At 38.5% G+C, this 24,493-nt stretch overlaps 1 protein-coding gene and 1 pseudogene across 13 annotated transcripts in view; one reads left to right on the top strand and one right to left on the bottom strand.

Annotated features, from left to right (window-relative positions):
• The window catches only part of RBMS1 (RNA binding motif single stranded interacting protein 1), a 226,729-nt gene extending 203,368 nt beyond the window's left edge, over positions 1 to 23,361 (top strand). For 8 of the 13 annotated variants that reach the window (XM_053597161.1, XM_053597160.1, XM_053597169.1 and 5 more), the window contains 9 exons: positions 9,370 to 9,485; positions 10,367 to 10,416; positions 10,543 to 10,636; positions 13,059 to 13,106; positions 13,993 to 14,043; positions 16,883 to 16,993; positions 18,038 to 18,118; positions 19,566 to 19,650; positions 20,719 to 23,361. In XM_053597161.1, the coding sequence (XP_053453136.1) occupies positions 9,370 to 9,485; positions 10,367 to 10,416; positions 10,543 to 10,636; positions 13,059 to 13,106; positions 13,993 to 14,043; positions 16,883 to 16,993; positions 18,038 to 18,118; positions 19,566 to 19,643 (629 nt within the window). In that variant the 3' untranslated portion in view covers positions 19,644 to 19,650; positions 20,719 to 23,361. The remainder of the gene's footprint in view (positions 1 to 9,369; positions 9,486 to 10,366; positions 10,417 to 10,542; positions 10,637 to 13,058; positions 13,107 to 13,992; positions 14,044 to 16,882; positions 16,994 to 18,037; positions 18,119 to 19,565; positions 19,651 to 20,718) is intronic. The other 5 variants (XM_053597163.1, XM_053597165.1, XM_053597167.1 and 2 more) reach the window with 3 other exon arrangements.
• On the bottom strand, positions 113 to 2,544 carry LOC128590395 (gem-associated protein 2-like; annotated as a pseudogene).
• Positions 23,362 to 24,493: the final 1,132 nt, after the last annotated feature.

Here is a 24,493-nt window from a genome sequence, read left to right as displayed (position 1 = left end):
GGTTCAGTGAAGTGCGTCTCCCTCGGTATCGTGCTGGTGTCATCCTGCCACATCACGGGGCACTGGGGTCGGGGGTTCAGTGAAGTGCGTCTCCCTCGGTGCTGTGCTGGTGTCATCCTGCCACATTGCTCAGAGCGCCACCTGTGTCACAGGGGGCTGGGGGCAGGGGTTCAATGAAGCGCGTGTGTGAGTGCCAGGGGAGTCCTTCCGAACCCTTTAGCGTGCTCCACATCTGCTCTCTGTTACTCTGAATTTCAGATTGGGTATGCGCGCAGCAGAGCTGGAACACTCTCTTACGTTGGTTTCTAACTCTCTGTAAACAGTGATATGATTTGGGCATTGTCCTATGCCAGGAGGCAGAGGGAAAATTACGGCTCTGGTAACAGATCTGGGAACTTTTAAAAGGCTCTTATTGCCCATTTTGTTCCCTGCATATTTGTCTGAAGCATTATTAACTTTGTAAGACCAGCAAATTTTGGTAGCTCTAGGACAAAAGAAATACTTGAAGACAGACGTGGCGCTCCTGGTACCTTTAGGATGATGTGATCACATCTCTCACCTGGTCTGTACAATAGAACTGGGTCAACATGCCCACCTGGTGAGGTGAACCTTTCCAGGGCTGCACTCTTAATGTGCTGGGATAGGCCTGGGTGGCCAGTGGGGCAAAGGCTGTCTTACAGATCCAAAATTCAAAGTCATTCTCCACTGAGGAGAGTGAGTCTAGTTTTTAAAATGTGATAAGAGACCACAGCTGGAGATGTGCCAGTGTGTCAGCCCCAGATGCTTTGGGTGCCAGGCTAGGCAGTTATCACCATCGGTCACACCCACCCACAGCATTTTACACCCTTTCACTGTCAGGTTCTTATTAAAGCACAAGGGTCTTGTCAGATTTTATTAAAGCACAAGGGTCTTGGGTGGAAGATGTGGGTGTTACTGTATAACAGTTTTCTAAAAGACATTTGCCAGTAACTTCATCCTTAACTATAACTTGAACATTTCTTCATTCTTGAGGAGCCACGGCACCAACCCCAGCCAGCTCATTAAATCTCTCAGTTTTAAATCCGGTGGATAGTAGGCCAGTCCCTAAAAGCATTTATAACTTCTGAACCAGAAGTCCCTCTCCTAAGATTTTTTTTTTTTTTTTAAGGGAAAACGTCTGAGTAATTGCTGACTATGAACCATTTGCTATTTAAAGTACATTATTTAATTCTAATACTAAGGACATACATCATCTTTCTTTTCAATAGAATTTTATATTTGTGTCTATATATGTAAATAAACAATAAAACAGCACCAAGGACCTGTGTAAAATTTCATCCTACAGTTTCTATGCAGGCTGCTTTAGCAATAAGTGTCACTCTATTTGTTTAAAATGCACGTGATTGCAGAAAACTGTTGGAATCATTCCTCAAAAGGCTGGGTGAGATTTTTCCATGGATATTTCAAACATTCAAATCAATACAGTTATATTCTGAGTGCCAATTTGAGTGCACAGGTTAAGATGAGGATCTGTCGTATATTGTTGAGGCTGTGATGCAGTAGGTATGAGAATCAGCATTACATTCCTTTTCACTTAGGCTGCCTTCCTTAGAAGTATATTCCATCCCTCAGAGGTCAGCTACATAGCGATGGCTCATCAGCTCAATCACACTGGTCAGAACACCTTCCAAATATTTAAGTATGCTGTAAAACCTTAAAAAGATACTTGCATTGTGATAAAAAATCCTGATCAATGGAACAAAAATATGTCCAGAAAGATACTTGGACGTATCTTGAATTTACTGATCTTGCTAACCAAGCAAGATCCGTATTGGAAGCAGGAACCCTCTCACCCTCTTTGCTACCCACTAAGAGCCTCACTTCGGAGCACCTTCTTGCAAGCTGCTGAATCCGTGAATGAGCCATTAGTAATAATGGTTTTTCAAGACACGTCAACAAAGCATAAAGCCATCTTCCCAACTCTGGGGTAAGTCTCTTACTCCAAACCAATTACTCGGGTATTCCAAGGCACTAGTTCCTGTTGCCTGATTCCACTAACAGGACCAAGCAAGGGAGGAAAACCGATTTGTACATCTTCAATTTTAGGACTTTCATTTGTTGCTGGTCCAGTTGCCCCATTGGCACGTAACATTTCACCCAGACAAGATGTTCTTCAGCCTTCTTCATTTTCAGATTCTGGCATAGTCACGTTACTATCCAGTTGTTGTGATTTCAAGTGACTTCTGTATTTGTTCACATTCTGTCAGACAGTTGAAAACTGTTCCTCGTGTCCACTGAAGTGCTTGGGAATAACTTTCAGGGGTAGGTTGGCATCCTAAAAGAAAAATATTCACACCCTGCTTCTTTTTCAACTTCTTTGGGTCAGTTTGTGCTACCACAACATCTGGACATAGAGCTGCTTCTATCTGGACCCACCTTAGGTGTTCCTGAAGTGTCCTTGAGAGTACCGAGCTTCCATCACATTGCAGGATTCCCTCAACCGTAACTGCAACCAGGCATCAACTCTTCCACTGCAGACTCTGCTGGTTCCCATGCCATGGCTTGCAAACCTGGCTCATGTGCTTCTGAGCATTTATCATAATTCAAAAGCAAGGGGAGGAACCTTTATTTAAAAAAACTTTGAATGCCGGAGGTGGCAGGTTCAAACCCAGCCCCAGCCAAAAACTGCAAAAAAAAAAAGAAAAAAAGCTTTGAGCTCTCCTGTTGTCATAGTAGTAAGAACAATAGCTAATATTCATGGAGCTGCTTTAAGCACTCTTAATGTTAATTGTACCAATCCTTTGAAATGGATACTATTATTATCCCCATTTCACAAGTTATGAAACTAGAGTCGTGGAATAACTTGCCCCCAAGTCCTTAGCTACTAAGTAGCAAAGCCAAACTTTAAACCCATGGAGACTAACCTTGAGGCAGTATTCTAACCACCATACAATACAACCACTGATACCACAGTTGGCCCTGGTACACACAGATGCTCATACAGTGTTAGATACAAGAGTAAAGAAACTGTACATGACCCCTTTTCAAATAGAACACTAACCATTGTAGAACATGGAGAAACTATACAGGAACCCTTTTCAAATAGAACACTATGTATCCATTTGTTATAAAACAAATGATGATTCTATAACAAGGTACAGAAAGGTCCACAATATAAATAGTAGAGGAAAAGATGAATGTATCTACGTAGACTTTTTAAAGTAGTAAATTTAGAATATTAAATTTACACTGCAGTGATAGGGGATATTGAGTTTTTATTTTCTATTTAACATTAATATTGTTAAATCATTATTTTATTGATACACATTTATTTTATTTATTACACATTCATTTTATTGGTACACATTAGGGAAGTGAGGTGAGGGAGAATTGTGAGAAGAAGGAAAATCAAATGTGGTGGAAACAAAGCCAATACATGAATATGTTACAAATGTTGCCCTGTCCTCAAACTGAGTGGGAGATGGAAACACTGTGTAAAGGACAAGAAGAGAAATCAGAACTCAACCAGTCATGGCAGGAAAAGTATCTGTAGAGAAAAGCTATAGCATAGCTCTGTGTCTCGGTTGAGTAGGACGACGGAGTCTGGGTAGAAACAGATGGGGCTAAAACAGGGAATTCATATTGTGCTCATAAAAAATGGGCAATAGTTATTGGATCCCTAGGTTGGAGTTTTTGAAAAGAGGAGGCTGAGTTCCTTGCATGTTGTTAGTCGAGGAATTTTGGAAGTAGCCCACATCAGAAAGAAGGCTAATTACAGCTGCTGAGTGGACTAGTTTTCCATAACTGATGGGAGAAGCTTCTATCAAGGGCAGTTGACGTTTTACAGGATGTTGATTGGGATAAAATGCTGCTTAACTAGACAAATGGGAGCTTGGAAGGAATCGTTGCTCCAGCTGTTAACCGCTGTCAGGATCTGACGGAAAAGCCTGGAGAAGCCCTGGGTTAGAACACATGGAGGAAAAGGTCCGTCCTGCTACCAACTGCAGAGAGCTCCAAGTCCCCTGGTGAGGGAGCAGGGTTCAGGAGATGGAACTGTGAGCTACAGTGCTTACTCAAGCAGGTACTCCAGAAAGGAGTTTTTTAGTAGGAATATCAAAGAAAGTCATTTAAGCCCAAATTACTGTAGTTTGAGCTTCAGAAGATAGGTAAGGGAAAATATTTAACATATAATAAATATTATTTATTTGTTGTAAGTGGGCTGTAAGTCATCATAAGGCTCATAGTCTTTTAGGACGGATTGTTAGTACCACAAAATGAGGCATTTGTAAAAGATCATCCCCCTTTAACAACCCTGTTGAGGGCACATTGGAGAATCCAGTAGTTCTGTTACCTGAGCTGGCTCTTAGGAGATGCCAGAAAGTACGAGATCCCTGTCTGCAGAGTATTACCCGGGGCCATTCACAAACGCTCAAGCTAACCCTGCAGTTGTCAAGCCTTTGGAGGTGCAGGTTCCTCTTGGTTCTGAAGGATAAAAAAATTAGTAGTCTTGGGTCATGAGGACTAGAATCTGACCCTAGAGATCTCACCGGGCATCTGAGGCACACCCTTCATAAACCAAAAAATCACAACTAATTAAGGAGAAAATCAGCATAGAATATTCTGCATAGTTGGAAAAATCATACAGTTCTGTATCTGAAATCACAAGTCATTTGTCAGAGCTCTTCGTAATTATTGTTTGCAGAGTAAAGAATTGCTAATCTAGAAAAGTGACCATGTAGGAGATCATTACATATTAATTTTTTAGAGTTAATATAACCAACCTTACCTATTGCTCATGTATTAGTCATATTGCTAATATTTATGGCACTTCCTTTTCTGTATGTCAGTCTTCCACTGTCTCCCTTGTAAAAAACCATCAAGGAGACCAGGCGACGGTCCGTTCTGTAGAACAAGCTGGCCTGTGTAATAGACTTCAAAGTTTCAAAGGGCAACCCCGGGGGCGGGGCGGGGGACTACGCCTGGTTTGATGGAAGCCACAGAAGATGCTGGTCAAGTGAGATTGTCTTATTTTTGTAGCTCACATGCACTTAAAAGTAAGTAGGTCATGACACAAATCTGGGTGTTTTGTTTGTTTTTCTACCCAAAAATCTAACTGAAAGCATCTAACCCTTGCTCAGCTTCATGGCAGAGGCCACCTAAGTGTCTGTTACAGTAAGTCAGGCCCATTTATCACCAAAAATGCCTAGAAATGTCTTAAATCTTTCCACAGTTTGCTGTCATGGAGCAAATCTTTGTACTAAGTAAAACTTTAAGCACTTATCTGAAGGATAAGAAGAGAAGCTGTTTCTCATAATGTCATACAAGTAAATGGATATATGATTATAAAAGAAATACAGCTATTGCTTTTTTTTTTTTTTAATTTCAGGGTACAAAGAATTAGGTTACAGTGTTTGCATCTGTTAGGTATAGGCCCTCTTGTGGTTGTGTCCCTCCCCCAGGAGATGTGTCATATACCCCCACGTTGCGTCCATTAAGTGGGAGCACACCAATCCCTCCTTCTCCCCTTCCCTCCCCATCTTGAATTGAATTGAGTTTTTCTCTTCTGTGGGTGTGTGTTAGATCATGTGCTGGTTTCATATTAGCATTGAGTACATTGGATGCTTGCTTTTCCATTCTTGTGATACTTTACTTAGAAGAATGTGTTTCAACTCCGTCCAGCTATTTCTACATCAAAAGTATTTTGTTTCTGGGTAGCATTTTTAAGTAATTCTTAAAAGAGTACTCTGTGAATGACTAAATGAGTTTTTGTAACATTGGGTACACTCTCTTTTCCAGTAAACTGCAAGCCCTCATGAGACAAGAACCCTGCTGTACCCACCAGTGTATTCCCAGCCCTGTGTGCCTGTCACATAATGTTAATAGACGTTAAAATTTTTAACTAATTTATTGATAAACATTAAAAATTTCAACTAATAGGGTAGCGCCTGTGGCTCAGAGGAGTAAGGCACCAGCCCCATATGCCGGAGGTGGCAGGTTCAAACCCAGCCCCTAATTTTTCAATTAGTTAAAAAAAATTTTTTCCAACTAATCCATAGGCCAAGGAAAATTTCAATAGAGGAAAGAACTTGTTAGAAATTTCTATTGCTTCACATGAAATACCGGGGGCGGGGGGGGGGGCACTCCTGTTTTCTTGAAACGAGGAGCTCGCAGCTATTTATATCTAAAAACATGTGTCATTTCTACTGGTTATAATTCTTTAAAATAAGAAGCTTCTTCTAAGATATGGGACACCTGCCAGTATACAGACTGTTTTAACTGCTTACCTGTTTTGCTTTTAGAGGGAAAAAAAATCTTAACACAAAATCATGTAGTAAATATAATTCGTTTTAGAAAGAGTCAACTGACATCTTCTTCCATTTGTTTGCACTTAAATGACGTATCGTAGAACTGTAGTTGGCCATCTCGCTACATTGACCACCTCCTTAGGTTGACCTAATTTTCATAGACGGCACGTGCACCGCATGTACCGTCGGCCTAGGTCCTGTGGTGACCACCTCTGTATCTGGACCAGTTTATTTCAGTCCCTTGGGTGGTCACCTTACAAAGGTTCTAATGTAATAGCAAGCGTGTCATCACCATTTGATATTTACCTTATTGTTACCCATTTTTAGCAGGCACTATTGTTGCCTGAGATGTCTTTTTCTTTGACAGGTCAGAATCTAGATGAATGAAAATACATTAGAAGTGCCGCATCCCCAGATAGAGGCTCTTGGACGTTCAGGAAACGTTGAGCTTCAGTGCACACCAGGGTCTTACTGCTTACTGCCTTCATTCACATCTGCCTGCTTGGGGGGCGAGAGATGAACTTCCAGAATTAGTCCAACCTGCTCACGTTTTTTTCTCTGAAAGAATTTATGCTAATGGGGGAAAATGGTCCGTTTGCATCACTACCTAAGCCAAATAAACCCTTTTAAACAAAAAAAAAAATTAAATTCAATCTAATAGCTAGTTTTTATAAAATCCTGTAGGAAAAGGTGTCTCTTTGTGGTGAAGACCTACAAAGTGCCAGGACCACAGATTTCATTACTCATTCTCTTGCCCTGTGGGATTATATGGAGGCCAAATCTTAAAACCTCAGATGACGCTGAAGAAAACACTCAATGCTGGAAGGCCCTTGCTACATCTGTGGAGAGTTAGATCTTGCTTTTCTCGTCTAAGTTCTTGATTTTTCCTTACACGTTGAGGAAAGAATACACTTGTGTGCACTCTTACCCATTGATCTGGGCAGTTACATTGCAGGACATTTTTTTTTTTTCTTTTTAGAGATGGGGGTCTCTATCTTTCACCCAGGCTAGAGTACAGTGACACGATCCTAGCTCACTATAACCCTGAACCAGAGGGCTCAAGCAGTCCTTCTACTTCAACCTCCTAGGTAACTAGGACTGCAGGTGTGTGCCATAATGCTTGCCTAAATTTTTATTTATTTATCTATTTGTTTGGTCTCACTGTGTTGCCTAGGCTGGTCTTGAACTCCTGGTCCCAAATGATCCTCCTGCCTCAGCGTCTTAATTGCTAGGATTACAGGCATGTGCTGTAATCCCAGCGTCAGTGCTGGCAGGTTAACCAACATTATTTTAGTTGCCTTCAAAGGCAAGGATGATGTAAAATAAAATAAGTCTTTACTCTCAGAAAGAAAGTAAATACATTGCTGTTTTTCCTCAGTGATTAGAAAGCTCTCTTGCCTTATTTCATCTATTTATTTACTTTTTACGATGGTAAAAGTAGAAATTTCAAAAACAAAATTCAACACCTTTTTATGAAAAGACAAATAAGATAGTTCATCAGCAGTCTGAGGTTTGGCCTCAGTTCATCTCCGTCACACCCAGTGTGCCTTAAATGGAAGTTCCTTGTTCAGGAAAGGGGGAGGGGTTCGTTGGTGGTAGGGCAGAGACTTGCTGATCTTACCTAATGTTTTTGCTCTTCATTCCTGTACCCGGAGTACAGTTGCCATTCAGAAATGAGCTCATATTCCAACCCACCCCTCTGGAGTGGTTTACATTGAGAAGAGAAGAAAGGAGCCAAACTGTAGCCTAGACAGCTCCCTAAGCAGGAAGTGCGGTTGGGTTTTTGTTTTGTTTTGTTTTGTTTTTTGGCAGAGAAGTGTTGAGAGACGCTAGCGCTTCCACCCTGTCATTAGTGGGTGGGTAATAGTGATATAAAATAAGAGATGAATTAGGATAATAAGAGGCAAAGGAGAAAGGAGTAAATTTTCCAAAAGCAATATTTTTCTCTTCATGGTTATTTAACTTTGAAACAACTTGAAAGTAGTAATCATGGTCTCTAGTAGACAAAGGGCAGAATGTGGGAACCAGACAGGAAGGTGTGATTTCCTTTATTACATTAACTAGAAACGTATATAAAAATGCACGACTTTTGGGAACACACTGCTATTTCCATTATAGAAAAGCAAAGAAAAGGAAAAGTCACACTGGTGTCTGTCACCTTTTTTTCCCCCCCCCCAACTGTAACGAATATGTATCCTTTAAAATAGCCTCTCCGTCTTCTTTTCTGATTCACTTCTTGGGTTTTTCTTTGGACTGTTTTGTGAGGTGGATATATAATAAAGCAACACCCGGTGGGATGACTAAAGGCACAGAAAAACCTTTAAATAGAGAGACCAAGCATTTTCAGCCTTCTCACAATAGCCACCTTCACTGCTAGATCCCCGAAATAAACAAGTGAGACCTATTTATGTTCCTTCATCGATTCAACCAAGGTGTAGTAAGCGCCTATAAAGCGCTCGCCACTTAGGTGCTGAGGTTATAATGATGAACCAAACAATGTTACCGCTCCTGTGGCATTTACATTCTAAAGGGGGCAAACAGACTCCTAACAAATAACTACACTCAAATTGTTATAAATGCTATGGATAAATACATGATGTGAGAGGCATATAAAGGGGCTTGTTTTCTACATTGCAAAGTGACAGTATCTCTATGAGAAAATATAAAGAGAAGCATTTAACCCTGGGGGGAGGGAGGATGAACACGGTCTTATTTATATTTGAAGATCATTTTCATGGTAGTCTAGAGGCGGAATTAGAGAGTGCCCCAAATAAAAAGAAGTGTATCCCTATTTCAAAGACACACAAAATTGGATCAGAAGATTTCTTGCTTCCTTAGAATGGTTCTTTAAATGTTTTTATTACACTGTGATTTGGAAATAATAACTAGTATGTTATTCTGTACTGCATTTTTTTTAGCAGTGGATGGTTTTGTAAGGGTCTGAGTAAGCTTTTACTTTAAAGTGTTCTGTGACTTCCCTGAGAGCACCAACATTGCTCCTATTGAAAAAGAAATTCAGTTACATTTTGTCATCTGCACACACACAGTAATTGCGGTTTCATATTATTTTCCCCCATTTCCTCAGCTCCTACAGAGCCTTTATTATGTAAGTTTGCGGATGGAGGACAGAAGAAGAGGCAGAACCCCAACAAATACATCCCTAATGGGAGACCGTGGCATAGAGAAGGAGAGGTGAGACTTGTAAGTCCCTTCTTGAAAATTTAGCAGGGGCATGTGATCACAAAAGCTCACATGAAAAGCTACACAAAAGGCACCTTGACGTGGCCGCCACACACCTGAAACAGGTGTCAGGATTAAACCTGCTGGTACATTATAATTCAAGTGACATCCACTTAAAACTCTTCCCAATGTTCGTGGTGCTAACAGAGTGATGATTCTCCAGATGAGCAGGTGGATGGTAGAAACAGCTGTGCTTACCAGCCAGCTACACGTAAAGTAAAAGCATTCTAAATTGCTATCAGAAATACTCAAGCGTTTTGGAGTTTGTTTGTTTTAATGTCATGGTTTCCTGGAGGGTTTACATTTACAATATTCAAAAATTATAAATAACATTATTAACATAAATAGTATATTTACCACTAAGTGGGGTGGTTTTATTTATTTTGGCTCATTCTTTTGAAGAGTTTTCTTTACCAAAAAAAATCCCAATTTTTTAATAAAATGTTAGACCTCCATTACCCCATATTTATTTTCCATGAATTGTTATTTAAAAAATGATAACATACTGTCCAAGAATGTCTGGAGAAAATGTTCTCAAATGTACACTGTCCAGTGATAGCCACCAGCCACATGTGGCTATCTGACTTAGTGTGCTGGTGGGATTGACTTTTTCATTTCATTTTCAATAGCTGCCTGTGGCTAATGGCTGCCATATGGGACAGCACAGGTCTAGAGCATAATTCTCATATTTAGTTTCTAGTGTGTTTGACCAACAGAAACTCCCAGTTTTATCAAATGCTATTGAACTATCACTGTCTTACCCTATTACAGCTCTAAGAAATGTACTTTTTGAAATTATTCCTTTCTGTATGAAGGCTTATGTTTCTTTCTCTTTCCCACAGGCTGGAATGACACTTACTTATGACCCAGCTACAGCTGCTATCCAGAATGGGTATGTCATTAGGAAAAGTGCATAATGGCTCGAGGGAAATTGTGAAGGTGGAAAGTATCAGACATTTGTTCCATGAATTATTTTATTTAAAGGATTACTTAATAAAGGCTTTTGTGTTTGTTCTAGATTTTATCCTTCACCATACAGTATTGCTACAAACCGAATGATCACTCAAACTTCTATAACACCCTATATTGCATCTCCTGTATCTGCCTACCAGGTTTGTACCTTTAGGATTCATCAGCAGTATGACAACTTGCGGACCATGAATCTCTGCTACATATTTATATGTCTTGAAATTTTGAACATTTATAATGAAATTTACATCAGATGTTACGCAGCTTGGATACCCAGTTTAGAATAAGCTGCTTTTTATCTGGCAGAGTAATTTACTTTTATGTGTAGGAGAATGTAAATCTAGGGGAAATGGTTGTCAGCTGTCAGTCCTTGGGAATCACAGCATTTTAGAACTGGAATGAACTCAAACACATTCTTCGCCAGTGGGCTTTGCTTTTGGACACCGTGTGTTCCAAAATAGAAAGTTAAGGTAATTGCATTAGGTAAAGTACAGAGCAGGTGTGTGCCCTTGCTTTTGTTTATTTATCGGCAGGAACTGATGACAGACCAAGTAAACATGCTAATACACAAAGATGTGTCTCCGTTAGATAGCAGCAAATGAACAATGCAGATGACATCTGAAGCAATAAAGAAGTGACTTCCTATTTTGTGAGGAGGCTGTGCCGTAAAATAAATTCCCAGTTTCAAAACAAAAATCTCATTAAGCACCTTGTTAGAATACTGATTTGATTTTTACTGCAGGGTTAGCTCCTAACAGCTGTATACATGCATTTCCCCTCCCATGTCAGAGTAGCTCTACCGGGTGCTGCCTGGCTCCAGACAGGAACATTCTAATGGAGTTCAGTTACAGACATGCAGGAGCAGAGTTCTCTTTTGTGGACTGTTGGGATCCTGTGTGGCTAAACAAAGTTTTATGTATTTTTGTTTTTAAAACAATTGAATTAGATGTTGTAGTCCTGATTCCTGGGGTTAGGGAACTACAATATGTAATTTAATTGCTGTGTTGTTTTACTTCTGTAAGCCTCAATTTCCTCATCTTTAAAATGGGTATAATAATAGTTTCTATCTCATGGGTTTAAGAAAGTTAGAACTAAATGAGACGTATCTGTGTAAAGAACTCAGCACAGTACCTGGCAAATTCATTAGCACTTAATAAGTGTGGACTATGATTATTACCATCATTAATATGCAGGATTAGCTGACTCATAATAAGTATGTTAATTATACTTGCAGTTAACATAAGCGATATCCTAAAGCTGATTCTGCCTAAAAACATAAAAATGGTTTTAAATAAAAGAGAAGAGATTAGATGTGCAAAAAGTGAAATTTTAAAGTAGCATTCACAGCCTTCCTTGGCTTTTAGGTTCTATTGTTCTCGTCCTCTCCCTGATTTGTCACTTATTTTCTTTTCTTTATTCTCTCTGGGATGTTATGTTACTTATACTGGTGCTTCAGTCTGCTGGGCATAGTATTCGCTAATTTAATGCCTTCTTAATTGTTTTAGACTTAGGATTCCTACCTTTTCCTTGCCTGTGTAAGACTCAGTGAGATCTGCTCTAGTGCATTTTCCCAAATAAATAATTCCTGTGTCTGCTATTAGTTCTTTCCTAACTGTCTGAACTTGTAAACCTCTGTCCCTGTTCTGGGGGTAATGAGTAAATGAAAGATCATACATGTTAAATTGGCATTTATGTTGGCATAGATATTACAGCTCTTAAAGCATCGCTCCACCACCTCTTTTTCCCTCTTTAACATAAAAGCAATGTGCATTTTGGCCACAGAATCATTTCATAGAATAAAAAATTAGGAGACTAGTGTTGGTAATATAATAGATTTGATACGGCTAACTGGAAACAGCAGATTGTTTAAAAGGCCCAATTTCCTCTCCTGGGCATTCTGTATTTCTCTGAGATACATGTGGAATTTTAGTCCATCATCCTGACACTCATGCATAGCCTCTCAGGCTGATTTTTAAATGATAAATTCAGAGACACAGTGGACCTAGTGAATGAGCTTTATGTAATCTGCAGTCCCCTTAAATTGTTTGTGTATGTGTGCAGTTAGTTTGGGGGTGATTAATTCTTTCATCAGGTGTTCAAAGGGCTCCATGACCCTGGGAAGGTTAAGAAGCAATGGCAAAAAATTTATAGAACATAGATTATTATTCCCATTTTACAATTAGGGAAATTTGAGGAATAGAAATTGATAGTAGCTGATTTGCTGCTTTAGAAGGAAAATTAGATTAGCTGTCATGGCTTCCTAACCCCATGATGCTATAAGCTATTAAATTATTAAGACCACTGAAGCATATAAAAAAATGGGGACGTCTGGCCCAAATTGGGGTCTTCAGGGAGCTGCTTACCTCCTGGTGATTTATCCTGTGAGGGCCCTGCATTCATGTTGGAGTGGGCCTTTCTCCACTTAACTATCCTGTGCTTATGCAATTGTATTTGCAAAAATTGGCATCTGTAAGAAACCATCAGTATATCCCAGTGGGGAAAGGCTGCAGTCCAGATAACTGAAATGTTAACAAGGCAGAAGCACCTAACTTTGGTCTGCCTTAGGTGGCAAAGGAAACCAGAGAAAACAAGTATCGGGGCTCTACTATCAAGGTAAATCACAATACATTCTTCCCCATGACTCTTCCCCATGTCCTGTCCTCTGAAGTTAACAATAGGGGATAAAATCCAAGAGAGTTTTTTTGTTGTTGTTAAGAATTAGAAACTGAAACTTAACTTTAAAATTACATAGATTCTGGAAAGCTCTGTGCATGAAGAAGTGAACTGATGTTTTCCTCTTGAGTGGCAGACCACACGTGCTTTCTTTCCTGCCACAAAACCTGACTCTGATGTCTTCTTTCTCATTTCAAGGGTTTACTGTGTAGGTGCCCTTCTGACTATAGATGTTAAAATCTGGTTACTGAAATTCAATTTCCTAAATCTGAATTGCTGATTTTTATTTTCCACAGTAACTAGAAATTGTTGACCTCGGTATAAGCTTTCTGAAACCTGATGTCCCAGGTATCAAATAGAGGTGGAATTTGGTTATTCTTACTAAGTAAGCACGTACTTGAAGGACTAGCTTCTTATGAGATGTGCTGGAATCCTCATCATCTGTATTCCCAGAGTACCTACTTCATACCTTGACTGTAAGACAGTTCACTAATTTGAGTTGTTTTCTGTGTTTATCTCCTTCGCTATTAGTAAATTTCTTGAGAGTGGGGCCCATGCCTTATTTGCCTTTTCTTTTTGGTGCCTAAAACTCAATAAATATCTTCTCAAGTGGGTAAAAAGAAATTGTTTCTAAATAATCATTTCATCCCATTCAGAGTGACCAGTTTGCCAAGAACTCTAACTGCCTTAATCTTCTTAATCATTGATAGAATTGTTTCCTTATTTTCTTTCTGTAGACTTTTAGCATGATTAAAAAGAGTTCTAGAGACATAGGTAAGCATTACAATGGAAATCAATATTCCTTTCAAAATCTTCCTTTTTCTAGGTGCAAAGTCCTTCTTGGATGCAACCTCAACCATATATCCTACAGCACCCTGTAAGTTTTTCATCTTTATGTCTTTGTATATTCTCTGGGTTAAAACCATTTGCCAAAGATGAGACAAGATTTGGGAAATCTTAAGCATGGAATCTGAGTCCAAGTTCATTATAAAACTTCCACTCATCCTTGTTGTAAAACAGATTGGTAGTAAACATTCAATTAACTTTTCTATGAGAAATTAAAATACATTATATTGGAGGCAGGGCACAATTTTTTTTTTACTAATACTAGTTCTGTAGGAGATCATTCAGTAGAGCGGCTAAATTTTTAACAATACTTGAACTAAAATAGCTTTCATTTTTTATATTCTGCTTAACACAAATTAAAAGTTCAAAATTTAGATGGAGGTTTTCATCAGTGTTACTAAGCTTTTCTGTGGAAATTATATATACTAAAGTAGTAGTGCATTCTTTAGTAAATGATGCTGTGGCGCTCTAGCCTGGGTGACAGAGTGAGGCTGTCTCAAAAAGAAAAATAAATAAATAAATTTCTTAGTGGCCTGAGCATTTGTTGTTCTTATGTATATATATTACATTTTTAATCGATTTATACTTCACCTTATTCAGTAGTATATTTAAAATGCTTTTCAAAGATACATAAAATTTAGTTTGTTGGATTAAAATGAGCATTTAAAAGTTGAAAAATAAGGAGAGCAAAGTCACAGCTAAGGCTAAGGGTGCCCAACACTGTGAATTGACCTGCGTGCTTGCCATGAGGAGGTCACAGATTTGGCCCTGAGCTTTCTAGTAAGCAGTGCAAAATGGGAATCCTGATAGGCAGTGTAGTTCACAGTATGGATAAGTTAGACACAGATTGGATTGCTTGGGAAAATAACACTGTTGTTGGCCTTAAGTTCAGACAGGAATTTATGTCAGGATACCTCCTTAAAGTGGACACCATGCAGTGTAAGACCATGTGTATGAAACAGCAAACCAGGGATAACAAGTTCTGAGCAAGTTGCTGAGATGACCTGTAAGAAGAAGATAAAATGTTTTTAGCTGATAACATAAGAGAAGATCTCTCTGATGATGTGTATGTGTGTTGTGTGATATAAACACATACACATACATGTATCTAGACATGCGTACTCGACACGCGTGCATCATCCATAAATCCACACTTACCTTCACGCTACGTATACATCATATGCACCCACTAATCCACACATGCCCCTGGCAATCTGTGTCCCTGATGCTCCATGCTACCTATTTTGGAATGCTTAGAAATCAATCCACTTTTAATTTGGGGACTTCCTACACAGTAGCTCCCACAGATGGTGCCAGTGAATGAGAAAAAGGAGCAGAAAACCCCTCCACCATGTTCTGGGCTTCTGAGTCATTTCCAGTCATTTCCATGTTACCACATACTTCTTGATGATATACATTAAAAATGAGAAAAGAAAGATATTTTTCCCAAAATGCATCAATAACAAACATCTCTGACACACATCTTTTTTCTTTTTGGCAACTTTTAGAGATAGAAACCACCTTTGAAGAGGTATTCCGAGTATGTGCAGAAGGTTTCTATCTGAGAATTCATCACCTTTTCCCACGTAGATTTAAACTGCCTGATTTAAACCAGAATTAAAATGCCTGTACACCTACCTCTGCCCTCAACTGTGTACCTAATTATCAATAAGTAACAGTGTACGTCAGACATAGGGATGCCAAAACATACATTAGTATTTATACAGTGTATCAGAATACTTGCATTCTCGGGTAATTGGATGATTGCAAAAGTCTAGAAATAAAAAAGTTAAATTTTGGTTTCTGCAATCAACATACCATGATGTAACTGTTAAAAATGATGATGATGGGAGACGCCTGTGGCTCAAAGGAGGAGGGGGCTGGCCCCATATGCCAGAGGTGGCGAAGTTCAAGCCCACCGCCAGCCAAACACTGCAAAAAATAAAATAAAATAATAAAATTAAAAAAAAAAATGATGATGATGATAGCTGTGCAGTAAGTTAGATAAATGCTTATGATAGAATGCCAGCTTAAGAGCAGAAGCCCAGGATATGACATTTTTGGTGTACTCTGCCTGCAGTGACAACGTAGAGATATGCAGAGGTAAGACCCTGGCATCAGAACCCTGACATTGTCAGTAGTAGCTGTATGAGACTGGCTAAGTTATGGGTGATTGTGTTTTTTCCTCCTCTCTGTTTTCTTAACTGTATCTAATTTGATCTTTACTGACCAATATGTTATCAAAGGAAGAATCTGGAATTGGATTATTAATCATGTCTGAGTTGACTTCCCTCTCCTAGCATCAAAATGTCACTTAAAGTTCTGGGAAGCACCACGTGAGTGGAGAATGTGCTGTCCATCCTAAAGACCTGACCCTCAACTAAATGACTGTATAGAACATGGTCAAACACAACACAAGGTTGATCATATCAAATGTAATCTATTGTTTTGTGACTACAGAAAACATCAACCCTCAGTTTTTTTCCTAAGTTGTTACAGGAAACGATTTTGTAACACTAGGCAGCCAACAATAATTGTGGTTTGTGTTTCCTGTTACAGCTCCTCCTGCTGGACTAACTTGCTTTATAGTTAGGTAAAGGGAAGGGAAAGATTCGCCTATTACAGCGATTTCTGCGAAGTGAGTGCCAAGATATAATTTCACCTAATGCTCTTAAAAAAACTCAGGAAGGGCAATCTAGAAGATTTTTTAAAAATAACATAAATAATGACACTTTTGCAAGATTGAGGGAGGTTGTTTTTGCTTCACATTCCTCAACAAACTAAGACATTTCCTTTGCAAAAGGTAATTTATGGACTCTTAACTCCCTCCCTCAGTTTGTCTTATTTTGCTCTTGTTTTCAACTCCCCAGGGTGCCCTGTTAACTCCCTCGATGGAGCACACTATGTCACTACAGCCTGCGTCTATGATCAGCCCTCTGGCCCAGCAGATGAGTCATCTGTCACTAGGCAGCACCGCAACTGTAGGTGGCAAATTAATATCATGTCTCTGTAAACAGAGGAGGGTAAATTAATGCAGCCTTATCTTCCCTGTCAAACATTACAGTCTCTATGATGATTAAATTTGTGTCTGATCATCTCTCTTCCCCCCACATTGCCTTCTAAAAGTAAATACTGAGATATTTCTTGATTAATTGGTAAACTTAGTCTGTTCCTGGGGTATCCCTTACTGGAATATAATACCCATATATGATCACATCTAGCCTTTATAATATAACTAGTGTTATTCATGATGCTATCTGTGGTGGTGTCATGAAGCAAAAGATGATGGTAATACAAAGTGGGAAAGGCAGGAAATTTGTCCTCACTTACTTCTTCTTTTATGGGATTTGAGTACATTGAATCATGATCTTAATATTAACTTATTTCACCAAGCTTGAGCTGGTACCAGATCAACGTCCAGGTTGTGGCATGTTTAGCATTTAGATGGCTTCAATTCAGCTTGTGTCTAAATGTAGTGGCTTACACTATAGTGCATTTTCCCCCCACACAGTCAAAACCAGCAGCAGCGGTACATATCCAATGAGATTGACTTGAAATTTCTCCTGCCTTTCAGAAGGGATGACCGTCAATATCAGGAAAAATAGGGCTTCATTGTCTAATCTGCAACGACCTGTTAAAGTTCTAATAAGTCGTTTATCCCCCTGGTCTCCACCTGTAGAAACAAAAGTAGGTACTATTTAGTTATTCCAAGAAACAATGAGGTCCTTTGAGGAGAGAGTTTCTAAAATAACATTAGTGATACTGAATTATTGAGGATTACACATTTTTTTGATCTTCACCCATATTCTTCTTCCAAAGAAACATGGGATTTTTAGCTTGAAAAATTTGAAAACTAGAAAACTTTGCATATGACATGTTTATGTGTACTCATTAAGCTTTGAGGGAAGTCCATTTCAGTTTCTTCTTTGACACTTGCAAATACTTTATACCCATCACCCAGTTCCACAAGTATTCAGAATTTTCCATGATTTACCACCCCCATTCTCATTTATTCTTCTTTTCAGTACATGCCTGCAACATCAGCTATGCAAGGAGCCTATTTGCCACAGTATGCACACATGCAGACAACGGCGGTTCCTGTTGAGGTTGGTACAGACCACTCAGTGACCTTTTTGGCAATAAGTAGGGTAAAGCTCCTCTAAGTTGACCACTTGAGGGACTGTAACACACTGGTCAACATACAGAGGTGGTCAACATAAGGAACTTGGTCTATACTGATATGTACCTGTGGTGCATGTCTGTCTGTCACCTTTAAGGAGATGGTCAATGTAGGGAGGTGGTCAACTAGGGGGTTCTACTATAGTTTTGGAAATGGATAAATGGAACTCAAAGAAAAAAATCTATCATGAAGAAGTATTTAGAGGGGATATAAACACGAAAGAGTATTATTTTCAACTATAACATTCAATTCTCTCCATACAAATTAGAGTAACAACATCAAGGTCACACTCCAAGACCCTCAAAAATATTTTCTAATCCTGTAGTGCATTTCATATTCCTTCAAGTCTCTTGTTGCCTCTGTAAAATGCTACGTACAGGCATGTTAACATAAATCTGGAATTTGTAACCGCAGTGCTAAAGATTGTTTCAATAATAAAAAATAATGACAAAAAGAAATCAGCTTTAATTCAGATACTTTACGGAAAAGAAAAAGGTGCTGTTTCTAAACTGTAACAGCAATGAGGAGGAAATGATGCTTGTTTTTGTAGAGGCCGGTAGTAGAACTAAATAACTCTTAGTTCTTGCTATAGATGATATCCATGTTGAATGGGAGAAAGAAGTGTGGCATTTGAATTATGATTGGTCGGAAGGCATAACGTTTTCCTGCTGAGTACCTTCAAATTCCAAGGAGTTTATCAGTTCGTTGATTCTGCCTTGTAGGCAGATCCTAAAAGTTCCGATGCCAGTCAGGGACTGTAGAACTGTTGCTTGCTTTTGTTTTTGTTGCTTTACTTACAATCTTATAATTTTTGACAACTCTAATTACCAAAGCCTACAATTTCTTAACTGTAATTCTGAAACTCCAAAAAGTCTGAAAATAAGAATTCTCTTTGTGACTACATGAGCCAAAAAATCTTATCTATGGCAAAACCCGACTAGAACTGAGACAGGACAAAATCTGTATCCCACTTAACTATGCTTATTTGAGGCTTTCATTGTGGAACTATTAATATGATTGCTAAAAGGGTACAGCCCTATGGTCTTCTGGAGGTCTTAAGTCATATACAGTGTATGCATACCATATTTCAGATAAAATCTGAAAATACTGAATTTCAAATCACCTCTGGCCCCAGGAAATAAAGAGAATAAGAGATTTGTTTGATAAATTATAGCTTGATAAGAATAGACAAGTCATAAACATTTGGACAGGAGAGTCTTTGGGTCTATCAGACATGTCAACTACTTAGGAAAACAATTAGTCTTGAACTCTACATGACATTAAGAAGTTCACTTTAAAGTGTCCTTTTTAAGGTACGTGGTATTGGACTTGGTCAGGTCTAAGTATATCTCATTTGTTCTGCTTTGTCATAGGAGGCGAGTGGTCAGCAGCAGGTGACTGTAGAGACGTCTAATGACCATTCTCCGTATACCTTTCAACCCAATAAGTAACTGTGAGGTATGAAGAAAAGGTCTCTGTAACTGTGGGGCTCAGCTCAAGCAAAGTCTATGGTTTTTTTTTTTTGTTTTTTTTTTTTTTAATGAAAATGTTGGTTGGAATAACTCAATTTGATCATACCATTTTAGTCATAGCTAAGGCATCCAATTTTGCGGAAATGTTAAAATTAGTGATTTTGTAAATTTGCAGATTAATCGTCCTGTCCAAATAGAGCAATGCTTTATATTAAAGTCAAATGAATTACTCTACTCCCTAAAAAAACAAAAATCCGTAACATCAGAAAACACTAGGTATAAAAATTGTCCTATAACACAAAGTACCATGTATTTCCTTAAAACTTAATAAACTAGAGGATTTACAGCATAAGATGTTGCTTAATCTAGCACTAGCAAGATTAGCCATATCTTGACTGTAGATTTAGATTAATGTTAGTATCCTTACATTGGAAAACTGTAACAGGCAGTCCCCAAGTTACAAACATCCAACGTATGTATAGCTCATACTTATGAACAGAGGTTGTTATAGTAAGTCCCCAACTTACAAACATCCTACCACTCTCACTTACGAACAGAGCCTCTTACAGGTAATAGGTAAAGGTAACTGTTCCAGCTTACGTACAGATTCCACTTAAGAACAAATCCAAAGAACCTATCTCATTCATAACCCAGAAACTGCCTGTATTCCCAGCTGTCACTTGAACCCCAAATTTTAGAACTTTTCACTTTGCCATGCATATTACAGTACAATTTAGCTAGGGAGAACTGAGAACATCTGGATTGCCCTCGTAACAGTGTGCATTGTTGATTTCATAAAGTCACTCTTCGTGTTTAGAGAATCACGTGGATTTATCTCTGGGTCCTTTCTGAGAAGAAAGTATTTTGTGGGTCTTGGATATGAAAAGCACACTCCAGGCGTTGAGAGTAACCATGAGTTCCAGAGTTTGCCCTTCTCAGTCTCCAACCCGTGATAAGCACAGCCTTTTTCAAACAACAAGACAGAGATTATAAAGCTCTGTGGTGTATTACACCAAATCTACAAAACCATTTATCTTTTATTTTTCTCTTCCAGATGTACAGAGGGTGTTCTTACGTGAAGAAGGGTGTGAAGGCTGAACAATCATGGATTTTTCTGATCAATTGTGCTTTAGGAAATTATTGACAGTTTTGCACAGGTTCTTGAAAACGTTATTTATAATGAAATCAACTAAAACTATTTTTGCTATAAGTTCTATAAGGTGCATAAAACCCTTAAATTCATCTAGTAGCTGTTCCCCTGAACAGGTTTATTTTAGTAAAAAAAAAAAAAAAAAAAAACCCCAAAAAAAAACAAAAAACAAAAAAAAATAAAAGATTTTTATCAAATGTTATGATGCAAAAAAAGAAAGAAAAGAAAACTTCAATTTTCTGGGTATGCACAAAGACCATGAAGACTTATCCAAGTGCATGACCGGATTTTTGTGGTTTTGTTCATTTTGTGTTTAATTTGTGTTCTTTTTTTCCAGCTGTATGAAATGGGCTTTCTGAAGTTTAATAGTCCAACTTCACCCATGGTATCTGTGCTTGCCCTGCGAGTGCTGCTGTAATTCAGCGTTGCCGTCAGCATCTCTTTTCTTAGCTTTCCGTTTTTCTTTCAACGTAGTGTGAAGTGTCTTATCCTTTTCTATGAATTCCAATTTGCCTTAACTCTTTTGATGCTGTAGCTGTTTCAGTAAAAGTTAGTTCAAACTAATGATGTAGAATGCTTTGACCAAATGAGCTGGTCTATTATGCCTTGTAAAACAGCAGCATAGGGCTTTTAAAAGGTAGTCAATAAAAGTTGCTGAAATTTTGGCTTTTTTAAAATACGTAGTAGGTGTTTTTAATGATTTTTCACATAATGTGTAAAGTAGTGAAATGCAAGAAGGGAAAAATGTTTTGTGTGAAACACATTTTCTGACTGGGGAACTTTTAATAGGGTAAATTGTTTGTAAGGCTGTATGCCAACAGTTTCCTCTGATAGGTTGACTGATTTAGGATATCTGCTGTATGATGCAATGTAAAGTCTTTTTTGCCTTTTTTCAGGAAAAAAAAAAAAACCTAACTTGATGTTCTAGATTTAGTGTAGGTAGAGTTGGGGCTGGGGGAGGGGGGTGGGGGAGGGGAGTCACTGAATGTTTTGTCCTTCCTTTATACTAATGATAGTGCTTTAGAATGAGAATTATGCCTGAAATCTGGCAAACCGAAAAATGTTGCTATTGCAACAAAATGGCAAAAGCTAAAAGTAAGGATTTATCTTCAAACATAGGCTGAGATATGAATAGAAACAAAACGATTGGCTACTAGCTCTCTCTCTCTCTTTCTATTAGGTAAATTTGAAAATAAAAATGACTTGGCACTTTTAAAGGTAACTTCACCAAAGACCGAAGAGCCAGTAACCAGTAGCTCCAACTTGTCTCAGCATCACATCTTCTGTGCTCTTTATTTTTGCCGGACCAGTTTGCGGTTAGGAGAATGTGCCTTTTTTTGTACCTTTTGCATTTAGGTTTTATAATTTTAATTGATGTATGGACACACACCAACAAACAAAAAAGCATGAAGGAAGATTTGGATCCAAGCAGTGCCACACTTTACATCATCACTACAAGTGTTCAAGTGTAAAGAAAACCAATTTTGAAACTATGAAATTCCTGATTTCATAAATACACAGTTATTTTTACTTTAATACCTATGAGATAATTCACTGTTATTAAAGCTCTTTTATTGAGGCAATTGCATACGTTTTAAAAGCAATGGTAAATTAAGTTGTCTTCCAAAACTGTGTACTTGTCTGGTCAGCTGTGTATGATCAGTTATCTACCTCAGAGTCTATTTTCTTTTGTGCTGGGACAGGTTGCTGGCCCTCCCTGTTTCCACAGACCAAATCCTCCTAGCTCAGGAGCTAGGGCTAAGCAGTTATTTCTTTCAAGTATTTTTTAGTTCTTAAATTTTATGCTTGTATTTGATTCTAGATGTCAGTGACATTTCATAGTTTCAAAAGTCCTTGCTGCTCTGAGAAGTGTAGATTCTAGTGAAAATTACATAGTCATAAGAGAAATATGTTTTTTTTTTTTGTTTTGTTTTTGTTTCCTTTTTTTAAAGTTGTGGTATTATTGGTTCTATGCTCCCTGGAATATTACTGCTTTGTGAAAGTCCAGACTGAACGCAGCACCCTCTGTGTACCTAGTACATTTATAAATCTGGGTCTCTCACTACTTGATATTTTTGCATTAGTTAAGACAGAAATTTGATAGCTCAGTTAGAGGAGAGGGAAAGTCTGCTGCTAGAAATGTCTGAACTAAGTGCCATACTCGTCTGGGTAAGATTTGGGAAACATAACCTCTGTACATAAAAAAAAAAAAAAAAAAAAAATCAGTTAAACATCACATAGTAGACAGCCATTAAATTATAAAAAAAATTAATTTATGAAGAAAGACCTTTTGTACAGATTGAAAAAAGATTTTCATAGAGATATCTATATGATCAAGAGAGTTAATTTTTTATTTTTGTTTTACTAGTGCCACAAACTTGCCAGTGGTAACTTATTTGTCCGGTTCAAGATAACTCTGTAGTTTTCTTTCCTAGGACTTGTTGTTAAACGCCAAAAGACATTTTTGAACTGTACATTTGATCAGATTGTTAGCTTTTCTGTTTTATTTCTTTTGAGAACCTTTGAATAAAAAAATCTGAAATTTTATTTTTCCTGTCAATTTTTTTGAAGTAGATTAAATGTGTATCAGAATTTCGTTTCCTTTCTGATCTCTTTCTTCAGCTCAGTAGATTGGTTTGAAAGTGTGTTGAAAATTATATCAAATTCATTATATCTTCAGAATGTATTTTTCTTGAAAAGAATGGGGAAAACGTTTCCACCCCCTTCTTGCTAGTTATTTAAATCTGTGTATTGACCAGAGACATCAACCATCAACTCACGGCGTTTGTTCTCAGCAAAAATCCAGCCCAAGATATGCCACCACCACCATTGATCTGTTCTTAAAGACCCAAGGACTAGACCCTTTTTCTTCCTTCTTCCTTAATGTTACCAATGAGTGACTATTTCATTGTTTGCCAGTGTTCATCAAGGAGGGTGAAATAAAAACAGGCCTCCGTCTGTGGTGAGCCATGGGCAAGAAGGGTGTCTCAGAAGGTCTCAAGGACATGCCTTATCTGTGCCTTGTTTGGCTGTTCCCAAGAGGAGCCCCTCCACGTGGTATTCATGGAGGAGAGAGAACTCTCTCTCTCACTGGTGTGCTTTATAGGAGGCACTGACTATGGGAAGTTCCTGCCTTCAACCAAAGTGGATCAAATGTTTTACTGCAGTTCTACGGTATTTTTTGCTGCCCCATGGCTTTGTCATGGTGATAAAGAGAGCGGGTAAGAAAAACATCCATCCTCCACCATCTGTCTGTCTCTCCTCTGCAATGTATAATGTGAATTAACTAAGGGGCTGGGGTTAGAGCGCATAAGTTGCCAGAGCCAGGAAAGCCCTGGTACTTGGTGGCTCTTTCAGAAAGGGAAACACATTCCTTTGATGCTAACTGGTGCTTCAGAGAACAAGGTTTCAGGGCAGGAGAGGAGCGGAGCCTCTTGAGACTAAGCCAGGCTGGTAAGAATGTAAGCTGTGCACTCCCATTTGGCGTCCCCACCACACACCTAAGTGCTCTTTCACACAGGAAAGAAATGCTATTGACGCTTAGGTTTTGTTCGCCTTATTTTTGTGCTAGCTTATTGTCACCAAAGTGCCCTGGGGCATCCATGTGGCTGCATTTTACATCAAAATAAGCACTCGGAGCACCTCTTCCATTTGTAGAAACCGGAGTGAGAGTGATTTA

This window comes from Nycticebus coucang, chromosome 7 (genome assembly GCF_027406575.1).
Source record: "Nycticebus coucang isolate mNycCou1 chromosome 7, mNycCou1.pri, whole genome shotgun sequence".
Taxonomy (NCBI): Eukaryota; Metazoa; Chordata; class Mammalia; order Primates; family Lorisidae; genus Nycticebus; species Nycticebus coucang.
This window is presented reverse-complemented; position numbering and strand designations above follow the sequence as displayed.